The following is a 15,704-nucleotide window of genomic DNA, read 5'->3' as shown; positions in this document are numbered from 1 at the left end:
GACACAGATTTGGATTCTACATGATTCCGGCCTAAGGATACACGGCCCTGACTGGAAGGATACGGATCTGCTCCATTGACCATCAGAAAACCCATTGATACAGTTGGGAAGACCAGATTGGGAAGATGAAGTCACTTGGCCCCATGGATATGTTGTTTGGGGTTGCCAGGTGGGACTCTCCAGTCGCATGGAACCCATAGAGACATTCGGAGAAGCCAGATTGGGACCAGCCGCTCAACTGACCCCATGGAACCTCTCGGAGAGACCAGGGTGGGACCCTCGGTTCTCCTGGCCTTGTACCTCGATAGATTGTCAGATACCTAAGCTTGCCGCTGCCTCCTCTCTGTGGGGGCCCGCCAAAAGCGGGGGTCCACTGGTTGAGGTAGTTGGACCCAGGGTCTTCACACCACTGTAATTCACTTCAAAATTTTTCTGGGTTCTTACAGAATATCTATCTCAGGATGTAATTTTAAGGCCACGGCCACAGTATTTGATCAGTATTTTTTCTCAGGAGTGGGAGCCAAAACCAGCAGTGGGTGATAAATGCAGAATTGGTGACTTGTTTCTATTATACCTTTTTTCGGATTGTGTTTCACCTGGTTTTGGCTCCCACTCCTGAGAAAAAATACTGACCGAATACTGACCAAATACTGATAGTGGGGCCGTGGCCTAAGGGTATGTGCCCACAATGAGGAGCCATTGCGGCCCCGACGCTGCAGAACAGCCATGCAGCTTCTGCCCTCATTATGCAAATGAGCGACCGCAATTTTTTTTTCACATGCGGACTCTCCTCATTGATGTTAGTCCATGGGTAAAGTCCACATGCAAGAGAAATTGACATGCTGTGGATCTGAAAGACGCGCCACATGTCAGTTTCCACCGGTGATAGGCTGGTGTACAGAGACACATAGTGGACATGGGATTTCTAGAAATCCCATCCACTATGCTGCAACATCTGTCCGCTGTAGGTTTGACGCTGCATAAATACGCAGCGCCAAACCCGCAGCATTTCATGATCGTGGGCACATACCCTAAAGGTGACTCTCAGCCCATTCAAAGGCATCAATTATGAGACATCTTATCTGGATTAATAGAATACTGACTGTCGCTAATACTCAAACATCTATTCCTGTTAGGATACAGTCGCCATATTGTATAGCTCTGATTAAATGTGGACTACTGATCTAATTGCCCCCACTATTCTACATGAATTCCTCCATAAGTTTACTGTGATGACTCACTGATTAATCATTATACTTGGTCAATGCAGTGTGGCCACGACCAACACTTTATTGCTTGGTGTAACCAACTAGCAAACCATTGATTTTAAATGAAGTAACAAGCTGCCTCCCCTCCTCTTGAAAGGAACAGGTATTATACTGCAAAAATGAGATACTGTATATTCTCTCTAATGAGAATCTAGCAGGGAATTATTACAATAGACATTATTAAACACTATGTCACATATATAACTGTATCCCTAAAGACACTACTTACTATTCTCATCTTCTGAATATATAGACTGTTTCACTCTACGAATGAATGATCTCTCCTTATCTGATTGCCTGAATAATTATCAGCAAAAAACAGAGATTAATTTTGTATCCTTTGGACCAAGGAAAAGGATACAAGGTTATATTTTATATTTAGAATCTTCAGTTAGGTTTATTTGCAATGGGAATTTGTAAATCAGTGAGCATGTTGATACCACATGTGCCTCACAGAAATTTATACCATTGAGCGGTGAAAAAATAATTACATTTTTACAGCTAAAATGTGGTTTTAGCCCCAAATTTTTAATTTTTATAAGGGCTAATAGGAAAAAATGGATGTCTCCATTTGTTGTGCAATTTCTTCCAAGTGCGCAAAAACAATACATGTAATCAGGAACTACTTTTGAGGCAAAGCGCAAAGCTCAGGAGGGAAGAAGCGCCATATTATTGTGCAGATTTTACTGTTGTGATTTGCGGGTGCCATGACCCACTGGGAGAGCCCCTGAGGTGCCAGAACAGCAGAATCCTCCATAAGTGACCCCATTTTACAAACTACACCTCTCAGTGAATTTATTTAGGGGTGCAGTGATCATATTGACACCACAGCTGGGTCACAGAATTTTATACCAGTGGGCGGTGAAGAAAAAATAATTACATTTTTACAACAAAAATGATGTTTTAGCCCCAGATTTTAAATTTTCACACAGGGAAATGGGTAGAAATGACACCAAAATTTGTCACACAATTTCTGCTGAACGTGGCAAAACCCTATATGTGGTTGTACAGTACTGCTTTGCCACACGGCGAGACTCAGGAGGGATGGAGCGCTATTTGCCTACTGGAGCGCAGAGTTTTCTAGAATAGTATGCAGACTCCATATTCAGAGCCCCTAAGTGCAAGACGAGCAGAATACTCCCTCAAGTGACCCTATTTTGGAAATTATACCCCTTTGGGAATTTATCTACAGGTGTAGTGATGATTTGACTCAATGGGTGTTTTCCAGAAACAAGCAGCAGTGGATGTTGTGGAGTGAAAATTGCAAACCTGCTATTGTAGTGCCCAGCTTTTGGAGACATGAACTGTAAATTACACAGGCTCTCATCCCAACAGAAATGCCAAACATGTGGACGCTAAATGTGGTTTAGGCACACTGAGGCTCAAAGGGGAGAAGGGCATTTGGATTTGGGAGTGCAGAATTCGCTGGATTTCTTTTGGGGGGTGAGGAGCCATAGTGCTTTTCCAGAACCTTTGTACTACCACTAACGTGGAAGCCCCCTATATTTACATTGACAGATGATGGACCTGAGTGGGGATTTGCTTTTTTTATAGATTGAGTTGAAGCTTTTATTGGGAAAATTTTGGATCACATTTATCCTGCACTCTATGCTGAGCACTTACATCGGGGTTTCCATCTAAATTTCCGAGTGACGTGATTCAGCTGAAACTCCCGACGGACCGACTCGCTATAATGAGGCAGCCGAGTTACTCTTGACTCCGCCTGGCGGACCACGCTTTTATTTTCCATTTTTTTTTTTGGAGGGACAAGATGATGTTTTCAGCAATACTATTTTTCTTTATATTTGTTTTTTTTTCTCATGTTTTATTCCACTTTTTGTTCGTTGGTATGATGAAAAAGCATAGTTTTTTGCCTAGTTTTTTATTTTTGTTACAGAGTTTACTGAAGGGGTTAACTAGTGTGACAGTTTTATAAATCGGGTTGTTCCAGATGTGGCAATACCAAATATGTGTACTTTTTTTTTTATTATATAAAAATAGTTATTTATACAATATATTTTTATTATTTTGTGATTTGCTTTTTTATATTTTTACAAATAATTTTTACTTAGTCCCTCCATGGGACTTTCACTTTCAGCAGTCTGATTGCTGTTATAAAGCATTGCAATGCTTTATAACAGTCAGTGCTACACTGACGTAAGCTTCTTAGATCATGCTCTGCACATGGTCAAACAAGCTTGCCGTAGCCTGGTGACCTGCAGTGAAAACTGACCGGCAGTGCATTTTTCATGTAGACTTGACTGAGATGAGGAAAATCTGCAGTTTTGCTGCATTTCTCCCTTCAAAATAAAATATGACTGATGTAATAATTTAAAACATCAATGAAAACTGATTTATCGCACCACCCCAAAAATAATATAGCAGAAGTGCAAAAAGTGATACCTTTTGATTGGTGATAAACAGTGATATGAAAAGTAAAATAATTGTATGCAGTGATGAATTGTAACAACTGAAGAATAAAATCATTGTCTGGTCAAAATGTGTAGAATTCAGAGTTCAAAAAGAACGTGTCTGTTTTAATACATAAATTATGTTTCGTGCTGCTGTAAAGTGACTCAACAACAAGATATGCCAAAAGTGTATAATCCGAAAGAGTAATCTCATATATTCTCAGGACTGTGTCCTTGGTATCCTTCAGGAAAATATGTAGACTTCAGAATTGTATCAGCTTAGGTGGTGAACACCTACAGTTAGGTCCAAAAATATTTGGACAGTGATCAAATCCTCGTGATTTGGGCTCTGCATGCCACTATTTTTTTAATGTAAAGTGAAACAACTATAATGAAATTGAAGTGTAGATTTTCAGGTTTAATTAAAGGACTTGAACAAAAATATCCTGTGATACGTTTAGGATTTACAACCATTTTTCTACAAAGCCTTCTCATTTCAGGGGCTCAAAAGTAATCGGTCAACTTAACTTTACCATATATAAAATGTTAACTTTTGATACTTTGTAGAGAATTCTTTTCAGGCAATAAAGTCTTCTCTGTTTATGGTAGACCTAGATACTGAAACACCGACTTTCTGGAGAGTGTTCCTCACTTGGTGGATGTTGTGAAGGAGTTTTCCACCAAGGAAAGGATTCTGCGATCAGCTACTACTGTTGTCTACTGTGGACGTCCAGGTCTTTTTGAGTTCCCAAGCTCACCAGTGCGCTCTTCTTTTTGCAGAATGTACCAAACTGTTGATTTGACCACTCCTAATATTAATTTCGATCTCTCTGATGGATTTCTTCTTTTTTTCAGCCTGATGGTCTGTTTTTACACAGTGCGGTATAATATGATGATTGTAATATATTAAGAGCATAACAATTTTAATGGGAGTGCTTCTTTAAGGGTTATTTATCAAGTTATCCCCTTTCCAAAAGAGAACTTACTGATTGCTGCGAGTTTGACAACTGGGACCTCCAATGATCTCGAGAATGGAGTTCTGGAACCGGAGAACTGGTCTATGTAGAGTCCTGTCTTGAATGGTACATATGCTCAGCCTCATTCACTCTCCATGGGAGCGCTAGAAATACGAAGCCGCGTACTGCACTGTTTGTCTGAAAGTCCTAAAGACAGTGAATGGAGAGGAAGTTGAGCACGCTCATTGGCACTCCATTCAAGACAGGGGTTCTCCTGATAGATCGGAGTATAAATACAGTGAAGGAAATAATTATTTGATCCCTTGCTGTTTTTTTAAGTTTGCCCAATGACAAAGACATGAACAGTCTATAATTTAAGGGGGGGGTTAATTTTAACATTGAGAGACAGAATTGCCCCCCCCCCCCCTAAAAAAAACAAAAACATCACATTGTATAAATTAGATACATTTATTTGCATTTTGCAGTGAGAAATAAGTATTTGATCCTTTGATCCCTCTGGCAAACAACAATTAATACTTGGTGGCAAGCACAGCAGTCAGACGTTTTTTGTAGTTGATGATGAGGGTTACGCACATGTCAGGAGGAGTTTTGGTCCACTCCTCTTTGCGGATCATCTCTAAATCATTCAGATTTTGAGGCTGTCGCTTGTAGCTTCAACTCCCTCCATAAGTTTTCTATGGGATTAAGGTCTGGAGACTGGCTCGGCCACTCCATGACCTTAATGTGCTTCTTTTTAAGCCACTCCTTTGTTGCCTTGGCTGTATGTTTTGGGTCATTGTCTTGCTGGAAGACCCAGCTATGACCCATTTTTAATGTCCTGGCGGAGGGAAGGAGGTTGTCACTCTGGATTTTACGGCACATGGCTCCATCCATTCTCCCATTGATGCGGTGAAGTAGTCCTGTGCCCTTAGCAGAGAAACACCCGCAAAACATAATGTTTCCACCTCCATGCTTGACAGTGGGGACGGTGTTCTTTGGGTCATAGGCAGCATTTCTCTTCCTCCAAACACAGCGAGTTGAGTTAATGCCAAAGAGCTCAATTTTTGTTTCATCTGATCACAGCACCTTCTCCCAATAACTCACAGAATCATCCAGGTGGTCATTGGAAAATGTCAGACGGGCCTGCACATGTGCCTTCTTGAGCAGGGGGACCTTGCGGGAACGGCAGGATTCTAAACCTTTAAGGCGTAATGTGTTACCAATGGTTTTCTTGGTGACTGAGGTCCCAGCTGCCTTGAGATCATTAACAAGTTCCCCCTGTGTAGTTTTAGGCTGATCTCTCACCTTCCTCATGATCTAGGATACCCCACGAGGTGAGATTTTGCAATGGTGCCCCAGATCAATGTCTATTGACAGTCATTTTGTATTTCTTCCATTTTCTTACTATTGCACCAACAGTTGTCTCCTTCTCACCCAGCGTCTTACTTATGTTTTACTTATGGTTTTGTAGCCCATTCCAGCTTTGTGCAGGTCTATGATCTTGTCCCTGACATCCTTAGAAAGCTCTTTGGTCTGTCTGGCCCATGTTGTAGAGGTTAGAGTCTGACTGATTAATTGAGTCTGTGGACAGGAGTCTTTTATACAGGTGACTGTGCAAGACAGCTGTCTTTAATGCAGGTAACGAGTTGATTAGGAGCGTCTAACTGGTCTGTAGCAGCCAGAACTCATAATGGTTTGTAGGGGATCAAATAGTTATTTCTCACTGCAAAATGAAAATAAATTTATCTAATTTATACAATGTGATTTTTTTGGAATATTCTATCTCTCAATGTTAAAATTAACCTACCTTTAAAATTATAGACTGTTCATGTCTTTGTCAGTGGGCAAACTTACAAAAACAGCAAGGGATTAAATAATTATTTCCTTCACTGTAGGTGATAACTTCATAAGTTGGGAAAGCTTTAAAAGACATCCTGTACTGTGGACCAGTGGGGGAATTCATCAAGACTTACATTTTATACACCTTCCAAGATAAAACGTCCTCTGGAGTAATTTTATTACAAAGCATAAGTCTAAATGAATTTGGAGCATCCTTTGGGCTGTCCATGTGAGAGAGTCATGACCTGGTGGACATTTCTGCTATTTCAATGCATAACTTATTAATTATCTGTCAGGATGTGCTAGGGAATGGTTTCTCTTTTCAGAAAAGCGACAAGGTTTGCGTGAAATTATAAAGTATAGAAAAATTTTCTTGTGCAACTACATGTTCTGCAAACATTTTTAACTTTTATACACCAGTTGTCTGGACTGTAGTGAGCAAGTAGTGTGAAACATTTGGACAAAAATAGTCAAAACAGTAAAAACAAACTACGGGCTTCAGCATTTTATGTATAAAAGCTAATTATTTTTCTTCGGGGGGATTCCCTTCATCAGATAAAAATCTGATGAAGTAGAATAAACTTAAGAGGAACAGGATACCCTTGAAACAGGTAATAGTTTTTAGACCATAATTTGCTCTCATACTTCATGAGCTGGAGTCCGTATTTTATTTTTTTAAACTACTTTTTTATGCAAATAATTAAAGAAGTACTCCCATCATAGTTTTTATCCTCTTAATATACGGCATTCATCATACTATATAGCAATGTGTACTTACAATTGCTCATTTTGCCAACAGGAGGTCAAGTTTCCCTGTATGAGTCATAAGTCACTGCAAAAGTCCCTGGAAAAGAAAGGAGCGGAGAGCTGGGTCAGGAGTTGAAGAGGGGAATGATTTTTGCAGGGACAAGAGAAGAAGCAACTGGGTAGAAAGGCAAAATGACCAATTGTAAGTACACAGTGCTATATAGCATGATTGCAATATAGTAAGAGGATAAAACCTTTGATGGGAGGAGGAGTGCTTCTTTAACACTTAGTTCTCAGTTCCTGACACCCCGAACAGTGAATCCTGGAAATGACCTGAGCTTGAATCTACTCTCATGCATGTGAAGGGATATTAAGGGAGCACTGGACTGCCCAGTTCACAGCTTGGGGGGGTGCCCAGTGCCTCCTCCACCACAAACACTCTGCAAACCGCAACACGGACCTCCTACTATACTGTATACATTCCAGAGGCTCCCATCACAGACCCCCACTATATACACACTGCATCTCCCCTCACAGATACTCCCCCATAGCGCCCTATTCTATAATTTCCCCACTTTATTCACTCAACAAATCCCCTCACAGACAACCCCCACCACTATGCACACTCCACAGACTCCCCCACAAATCCACCCCACATACACTGAAAATCAGTACGCAGACCCCCCACTATATACACACACTGCATATCCCCTCACAGACCCCCACCGCCACTATATACACATTGCATATCCCCTCAGACCCCCACCGCCACTATATACACACACTACATATCCCCTCACAGACCCCCACTATATACATACTGCATATCCCCCTCACAGACCCCCACCGCCACTATATACACACTGCATATCCCCCTCACAGACCCCCACCGTCAGTATATTCACACTGCTTATCCCCTCACAGACCCCCACCGTCAGTATATTCACACTGCTTATCCCCTCACAGACCCCCACCGTCACTATATACACACTGCATATCCCCTCACAGACCCCCAAAGCCACTATATACACACTGCATATCCCCTCACAGACCCCCACCACCACTATATACACACTGCATATCCCCTCACAGACCCCCACCACCACTATATACACACTGCATATCCCCCTCACAGACCCCCACCGCCACTATATACACACTGCATATCCCCTCACAGACCCCCACCGCCACTATATACACACTGCATATCTCCTCACAGACCCCCACCGCCACTATATACACACTGCATATCCCCTCACAGACCCCCACCGCCACTATATACACACTGCATATCCCCTCACAGACCCCCCTCGCCACTATATACACACTGCATATCCCCTCACAGACCCCCACCGCCACTATATACACACTGCATATCTCCTCACAGACCCCCCTCGCCACTATACACACTGCATATCCCCTCACCACTATATACACACACTGCATATCCCCCTCACAGACCCCCACCGCCACTATATACACACACTGCATATCCCCCTCACAGACCCCCACCGCCACTATATACACACTGCATATCCCCTCACAGACCCCCACCACCACTATATACACACTGCATATCCCCTCACAGACCCCCACCACCACTATATACACACTGCATATCCCCTCACAGACCCCCACCACCACTATATACACCCTGCATATCCCCTCACCACTATATACACACACTGCATATCCCCTCACAGACCCCCACTATATACACACTGCATATCTCCTCACAGATCCCCACCGCCACTATATACACACTGCATATCCCCTCACAGACCCCCACCGCCACTATATACACACTGCATATCCCCTCACAGACCCCCCTCGCCACTATATACACACTGCATATCCCCTCACAGACCCCCCTCGCCACTATATACACACTGCATATCCCCTCACAGACCCCCACCGCCACTATATACACACTGCATATCCCCTCACAGACCCCCACCGCCACTATACACACTGCATATCCCCTCACCACTATATACACACACTGCATATCCCCCTCACAGACCCCCACCGCCACTATATACACACTGCATATCCCCTCACAGACCCCCACCGCCACTATATACACACTGCATATCCCCTCACCACTATATACACACACTGCATATCCCCCTCACAGACCCCCACCACTATATACACACTGCATATCCCCCTCACAGACCCCCACCGCCACTATATACACACTGCATATCCCCTCACAGACCCCCACCGCCACTATATACACACTGCATATCCCCTCACAGACCCCCACCACTATATACACACACTGCATATCCCCCTTACAGACCCCCACCGCCACTATATACACACTGCATATCCCCTCACAGACCCCCACCGCATATCCCCTCACAGACCCCCACCGCCACTATATACACACTGCATATCCCCTCACAGACCCCCACCGCCACTATATACACACTGCATATCCCCTCACAGACCCCCACCGCCACTATATACACACTGCATATCCCCTCACAGACCCCCACCGCCACTATATACACACTGCATATCCCCTCACAGACCCCCACCGCCACTATATACACACTGCATATCCCCTCACAGACCCCCACCGCCACTATATACACACTGCATATCCCCTCACAGACCCCCCTCGCCACTATATACACACTGCATATCCCCTCACAGACCCCCACCACTATATACACACACTGCATATCCCTTCACAGACCCCTCCCTCACGGTATACACACTTAGTACCCCCTCATAGACCCCCCCACCACTATATACACACACTGCATATCCCCTCAGACCCCCACCGCCACTATATGAACACTGCATATCCACTCACACTGCATATCCCCTCACAGACCCCCACCGCCACTATATACACACTGTAAATCCCCATACTATAATCCCCCCTCCACAGACCTCCCATATTCTCCTCAGGAGCTTACAACACGCGCTTCCCTAATGCGATCATATGAGAGCAATCACATGACCAGTGGGACGCGTGACCGGATGACGTCATGCCTAGCAGGAGCCCATACACTCTAGCATCTTCCGCACACATTGGTTCCGCTTTAGAGCTGTTTCCAGACGTGTCTGCTCAGCGGTGGATACTTCCTGCGGAAGCGGCGACCATGTGGCCCATGTGAGTGCAGACTGGTGTGGATCACAGCCCGGGATAGTCACAGTTGATGTAAGTGAGACATGAGCGGGCCTGGTGTGACTGCAACATGGGACTGTAAGGCGCTGCTGGAGTACTAGAAGTCGCAGCATTCAGAGCACAGGCATCTGTGAGGAGGGCTGCTTGTGTGGCCCTGGCTGCCTCCTGTCAGTAATGCTAGGATTAGTAGTAGGGGATGATTGTGAGGGACACGTCCTAGTCATACAGTCACGGGCCCATTGTTATGTATGATGACCCTCACTCCATGTATGATGATTCCGGAATGGGCTTTCCCAGTGTCAGAAAACCCCTGGATCCAGCTGCACATGTGTGTCACTCCCCCTCTCCAGGTCCAGCGCTTAATCTCTGCCGCTCCTGGTGTTTTATTGTCTGCAGTGCTGATGTCACATCTGCAGCGCTGCAGCCAGTCACTGAGCTCAGCTTGTGCTCTCCCTCAGGTAGATGATCTGAGATCAATGACTGGCTGCAGCGCTGCTATAGCTAATAGAAGAATGATACTTTTTGCTTTCACTTACTTTTGGTAGGTGACGGATTACTTTTCTGAATCAGTTTAGTTTCTCTCTTCCTAGGACAGACTGAGAGGTGGAATTCAGAAACGTAGATGTGAGCAGAGCCGGATCCCTTTCTGTACAGCGCTCACATCTACTCTACAGCCTCTTCCTGTTCCACATTCATCCAGACACCGATAAAGATCCAAAAAATGGAGGAAAAAGAGCAAAAGAAACACCGGAAGAAAAACAGTGGAGCAAAAGCCAACAAGAAACGAAAGCGGCAGCAAGATGAGGGTGGAACTGCTGGCACCGAGGAAGATGCCAGGAAGAGAAATCCCAAGGCATTCACTGTGAAGTCTGCTGTGCGCATGGCCCGAACCTTCCACAGGTAAGGAATAAGCCGCAGGCCGGATCTCCTTTGTAGCAGGCCCATATTGCTGTGTCCGTAATGGAGGAGATGAGAGGAAAGTCCTGACTACCTCATTCCTAGCACCCCGCTGTGTATGTGTTGCAGTTGCCATGATTTGCTGGATGATCAAGGATCTCTGGAGGGAAGGTCAATGGCTCATCAGTGGGTGTGGGCACCTTTCATGGCATCTTACCGTACCAGCCATGTGGATGGCATTTATTGCGATCTCATGCCCACACTGCTTTTTTTTATTTGCAATATGTCAATTTCTCTTCCGGTAAATATGCATTTTATTTGTGCAATTCTCCCATAGACTTGAATGAGATGAGAAAAATCTGCACATGAAAAACACATATGTATATTTATTAAGCTTCCATTGCAGAAACAAAGTAAAAACGCATTTAACCTACACGTGTAATCTGCAGACGAATTTATCCTACACGTGTAATCTGCAGATGAATTTATCAGAAAAGATTTACAATATTGTTATTACAGGTTGGTTTAATTGCAGTGAAAGGTTATAGTTAAAGGTGCGGTCCACTATGATTTTATTTATTGTTATTCACCTACTGGACCTCCGTTATTCCCCGGTACTACTCCCCGTGTACTCCTCCAGAATCCTAACCTCTACGGGCTGGGAACATCACGTGACCGCTGCAGCTGATCAGCGAGTGCTGATAAGTGTTTTAAGACCACTATGGAACCATGTTTAAATTAAATTGGTCTAAAACCACTTTAAATTGTATAGCTTCCCTTGCTTGTAATTTTCTTATGTATTGTTTTTATATTATTACTTTGACATAGTCGTACTTGCTTGTCACCACAGGACGCAGGATCTCAAAACAAAAAAGCATCATATACCAGTGGTGGATCGTACTCCTCTAGAGCCACCTCCTGTTGTCGTAGTAGTTGTTGGACCCCCAAAAGTTGGAAAGAGCACTCTGATTCGTTGCTTGATTAAAAATTTTACCAAGCAGAAACTCACCGAGATCCGTGGACCTGTCACTATCGTCTCTGGTAAGAGTTGTTACTTTATAAATGCATATGCTGCAGGATTTCTCATTTAGAGAATGGTAGTTAGTATGCCATTGACAACTAGCTTTTGTTTACCTTGGGAATATACATTTATATAGATTTTGGTCCTTAGGTGTTCTTGTTATTTTCAAACCTGCCTGCAACATTTTATTGAATTTTGTTTATTTTTTAATATCTCCTACGGATGTTTTTTCTTTAACCCCTTCACGACATTTGACATACCTATTCATCATGGTGGAGTAGGAGTTCCCAACCAATGACGTATAGGTACGTTATGGCGATTGTTCATAGCATAGGAACTGTGCTAGCGTGATTAAAGCCCAAACTGCCCCCGGCTGTTTAACCCCCTAAATGGCGCAACATTTAGCAATGAGGTGGCTTCCTCTCCCGTTCGATCTGCGTCTCCGCAACACCATCATGAGGGCCTGATGGTCGTCATGATGACCTCCGGGTTTGCCAGTGACTGTGGCCTAGTTAGACCATACCAGGAGCATGGTCAAAGGGGCTCCTATCAGTGTAATACTGACAGGTATAATGCATTGCAATGCGTTATACCAGAGATTAGAGAAATAAAAGTTACAGTCCCATAGAGGGACTAAGTAAAAGTGTTTAAAAAAAAAAAAAAAAAAAAAAAAAAAAAAGGAAAACAAATATATACTAATAAATACATATATTTATGTAAAAATAAACAAAGTGCGAATTTGTTATCGCCGCGTCCGGAATGACCTGATCTATAAAACTTGTCACGTTAGTTAACAGCTTCAGTGAACACCGTAAAAAAGAAATAAAAAAAGGCAAAAAGTTATGCTTTCATCATACTGCTGACGAAAAGTGGAATAGAATGTTATCAAAAGTCGAATGGAAATAAAAATGGTATTGCTGAAAACATGATCGCGTAAAAATAAACTATAGCTCTCAGAATAAAGCGATGCAAAAACAATTATTTTTTTCTATAGAATAATTTTTATTGTGTAAAAGCGCCAAAACATAAAGATACATAAATGGGTTATCGCTATGACTGGAAGAAGAACTGTCTTATCAATTTTACCACACGTGGAACGGCATAAAAACAATTCCTGATTCGCTTGTTTTTGTTCATTCTGCCTCACAAAAATTGTAATAGAAAGCCATCAAAAAAATTTCATCTGTCTGAAAATGGTACAAAAAAAACAAGCCCTTACGTGACTTTTGGCAAAAATATAGAAAAATTATAGCTCTTAGGATATGGCAATGCAAAAAGTTGTTTTTGCAAAAAAACTAAACTTTTTAGTGTGTGACAGCAGCCAAACATAAAAACCCGATATAAATGTGGTATCCCTGTAATCACACCGACCCGAAGAATAAAGTTGTCTAATCACTTATACCGCACGAGGAACGGCGTAAAAAATAGATAAAACCATTTCTTCACCCGCTGCTGATTTGTTCATTTTGCCTCCCAAAGATCGCAGTAAGGCTCAGCTCACATTTATCCTGCGTTTCCATGTAGGTTTCTGGAAAACGTGATTCAGACGGAAACGCTGACCGATTTGCAATTTTCTCTCAGCAATATCCACTGCTGCTTGTTTTTGGAAAACACATGGAGTCAAAATAATCACTACACCTGTAGATACATTTCCAAAATGAGGTCACTTGAGGGGGGATTCTGCTCCTCTAGCACTTAGGGTCTCTATATATTGAGTCCGCAAACTATTCTAGGAAAATCTGCTTTCCAGGAGGCAAATGGCGCTCCCTCCCGAGTCTCACCATATGGCTAAGCAGTACTATACAGCCACATATGGAGTATTGTCATGTTCAGCGGAAATTGTGAGACAAATTTTGGTGTCAATTTTACCCATTTAACCTTGTGAAAATGCAAAATCTTGGGCTAAAACAAAATTTTGGTAAAAATGCAATTATTTTTTCTTCACTGTTCAATGGTATAAAATGCTGTAAAACAACTATGGTGTCAATATGATAACTGTACACCTAGATCGATTTATTGAGAGGTGTAGTTTGTAAAGTGGGGTCACTTGTGGGGGGTTCTGCTGTTTCGGCACCTCAGGGGCTCTCCCAGTGGGTCATGGCACCTGCAAACCATGACAGTAAGATCTGTACTATAATATGGTTCTCCTTCCCTTCTGAGCTTTGCACTGTGCCTCAAAAGTAGTTCCCGATTACATGTAGGGTATTGGTGTTCTCAGGAAAAATTGTACAACAAACTGAGAGGTCCATTTTTTTCTTATTAGCCTTATAAAAATTAAAAAATGCAATTATTCTTTCTTCACCGCCCACTGGTATAAATTTCTGTGAGGCACATGTGGTGTCAACATGCTCACTGCACCCCTAGATGAATTCATTGAGAGGCGTAGTTTGTAAAATGAGGTCTCTTATGGGGGGTTCTGGCACCCCAGGGGCTTTGCCAATGTGACATGGCACCGTCAAACGAGTCCGGCAAAATCTGAACTCCAATATGGCGCTTCTTCCCTTCTGAGCTTTGCATTGTGCCTCAAAAGTAGTTTTTGACCACATATGGGGCATTGGTGCACTCAGGAGAAATCGCGTAACAAATTGTACCATTCATTAATTCTATTATCCATTTTGAAAACTAAAAACATTTTAGTAGAAAAAAATGGTAATTTTCCATTTACTCAGCCCAATGTTACACAATTCTGTGAATCACTTGAGGATTAAAAATGTTAATTACACCTCTAGATGAATTCCTCGAGAGGTGTACTTTCCAAAATGCGGTCACTTTGTGGGGGTTTCTGCTGTTTTGGCATGTCGGGGGCTCTTCAAACTGACATGGCATCTGCAATCTATTCCAGCCAGAATTCAATTGACGCTTCTTCCTTTCCGAGCCTTGCCGTGTGGCCAAACCCCACGTGGTGGAAAACTCCTGTATCTGTGTACTCAAGAGAACTTGCACAACAAATTTTTATGGTCCATTTTCTTCTGTTACCCAATTTACAAATTGGTTTTGTGAATTTTGTTGGAAAAGTTAGACATTGCTGATAAACTTTTAACCTTTCTAACTTCCTAACAGAAAAACATGTTTTAAAAATGATGCAGATGTAAAGTAGACATATGGGAAATGTTATTTATTAACTATTTTATGTGACACATCTCTCTGGTTTATAGGGCATAAAAATTTAAAGTTTGAAAATTGTTGCCAAAATTCAGATATTTTCACAAATAAACACAAAAAATATTGACCTAAATTTACCACTAACATAAAGTACAACGTGTCACGAAAAGACAGTCTCAGAATCAGTGGGATCCGTTGTTGCGTTCCAGAGTTATTACCTCATAAAGTAACAGTGGTCAGAATTGTAAAATTTAGCCTGATCACAAAGTTGAAAGGGTTAAAGATATTATCATTCCACATAAGAAGATGGATAACCTT

At 42.6% G+C, this 15,704-nt stretch overlaps 1 protein-coding gene and 1 long non-coding RNA gene across 2 annotated transcripts in view; one reads left to right on the top strand and one right to left on the bottom strand.

The window, feature by feature from the left end:
- Nucleotides 1-4,388: 4,388 nt before the first annotated feature.
- On the bottom strand, nucleotides 4,389-10,220 carry LOC141273725 (uncharacterized). The gene is made up of 3 exons (XR_012322127.1): nucleotides 10,129-10,220; nucleotides 7,253-7,318; nucleotides 4,389-4,842 (listed from the first exon to the last, which is right to left on the bottom strand). It is a non-coding gene; the product is annotated as an uncharacterized lncRNA (long non-coding RNA).
- A 10-nt stretch (nucleotides 10,221-10,230) lies between these two features.
- Nucleotides 10,231-15,704, top strand: part of BMS1 (BMS1 ribosome biogenesis factor) — a 42,939-nt gene continuing 37,465 nt past the window's right edge. Inside the window, exons 1-3 of the mRNA XM_073686006.1 lie at nucleotides 10,231-10,399; nucleotides 10,957-11,266; nucleotides 12,114-12,304. Of these exons, the coding sequence (XP_073542107.1) occupies nucleotides 11,088-11,266; nucleotides 12,114-12,304 (370 nt within the window). The 5' untranslated portion in view covers nucleotides 10,231-10,399; nucleotides 10,957-11,087. The remainder of the gene's footprint in view (nucleotides 10,400-10,956; nucleotides 11,267-12,113; nucleotides 12,305-15,704) is intronic.

This window comes from Phyllobates terribilis, unplaced genomic scaffold (genome assembly GCF_046119375.1).
Source record: "Phyllobates terribilis strain yellow unplaced genomic scaffold, ASM4611937v1 Scaffold_5__5_contigs__length_657084704, whole genome shotgun sequence".
Taxonomy (NCBI): domain Eukaryota; kingdom Metazoa; phylum Chordata; class Amphibia; order Anura; family Dendrobatidae; genus Phyllobates; species Phyllobates terribilis.
The sequence above is the reverse complement of the archived record's forward strand: the minus strand, read 5'-3'. Positions and strand labels throughout refer to the sequence as shown.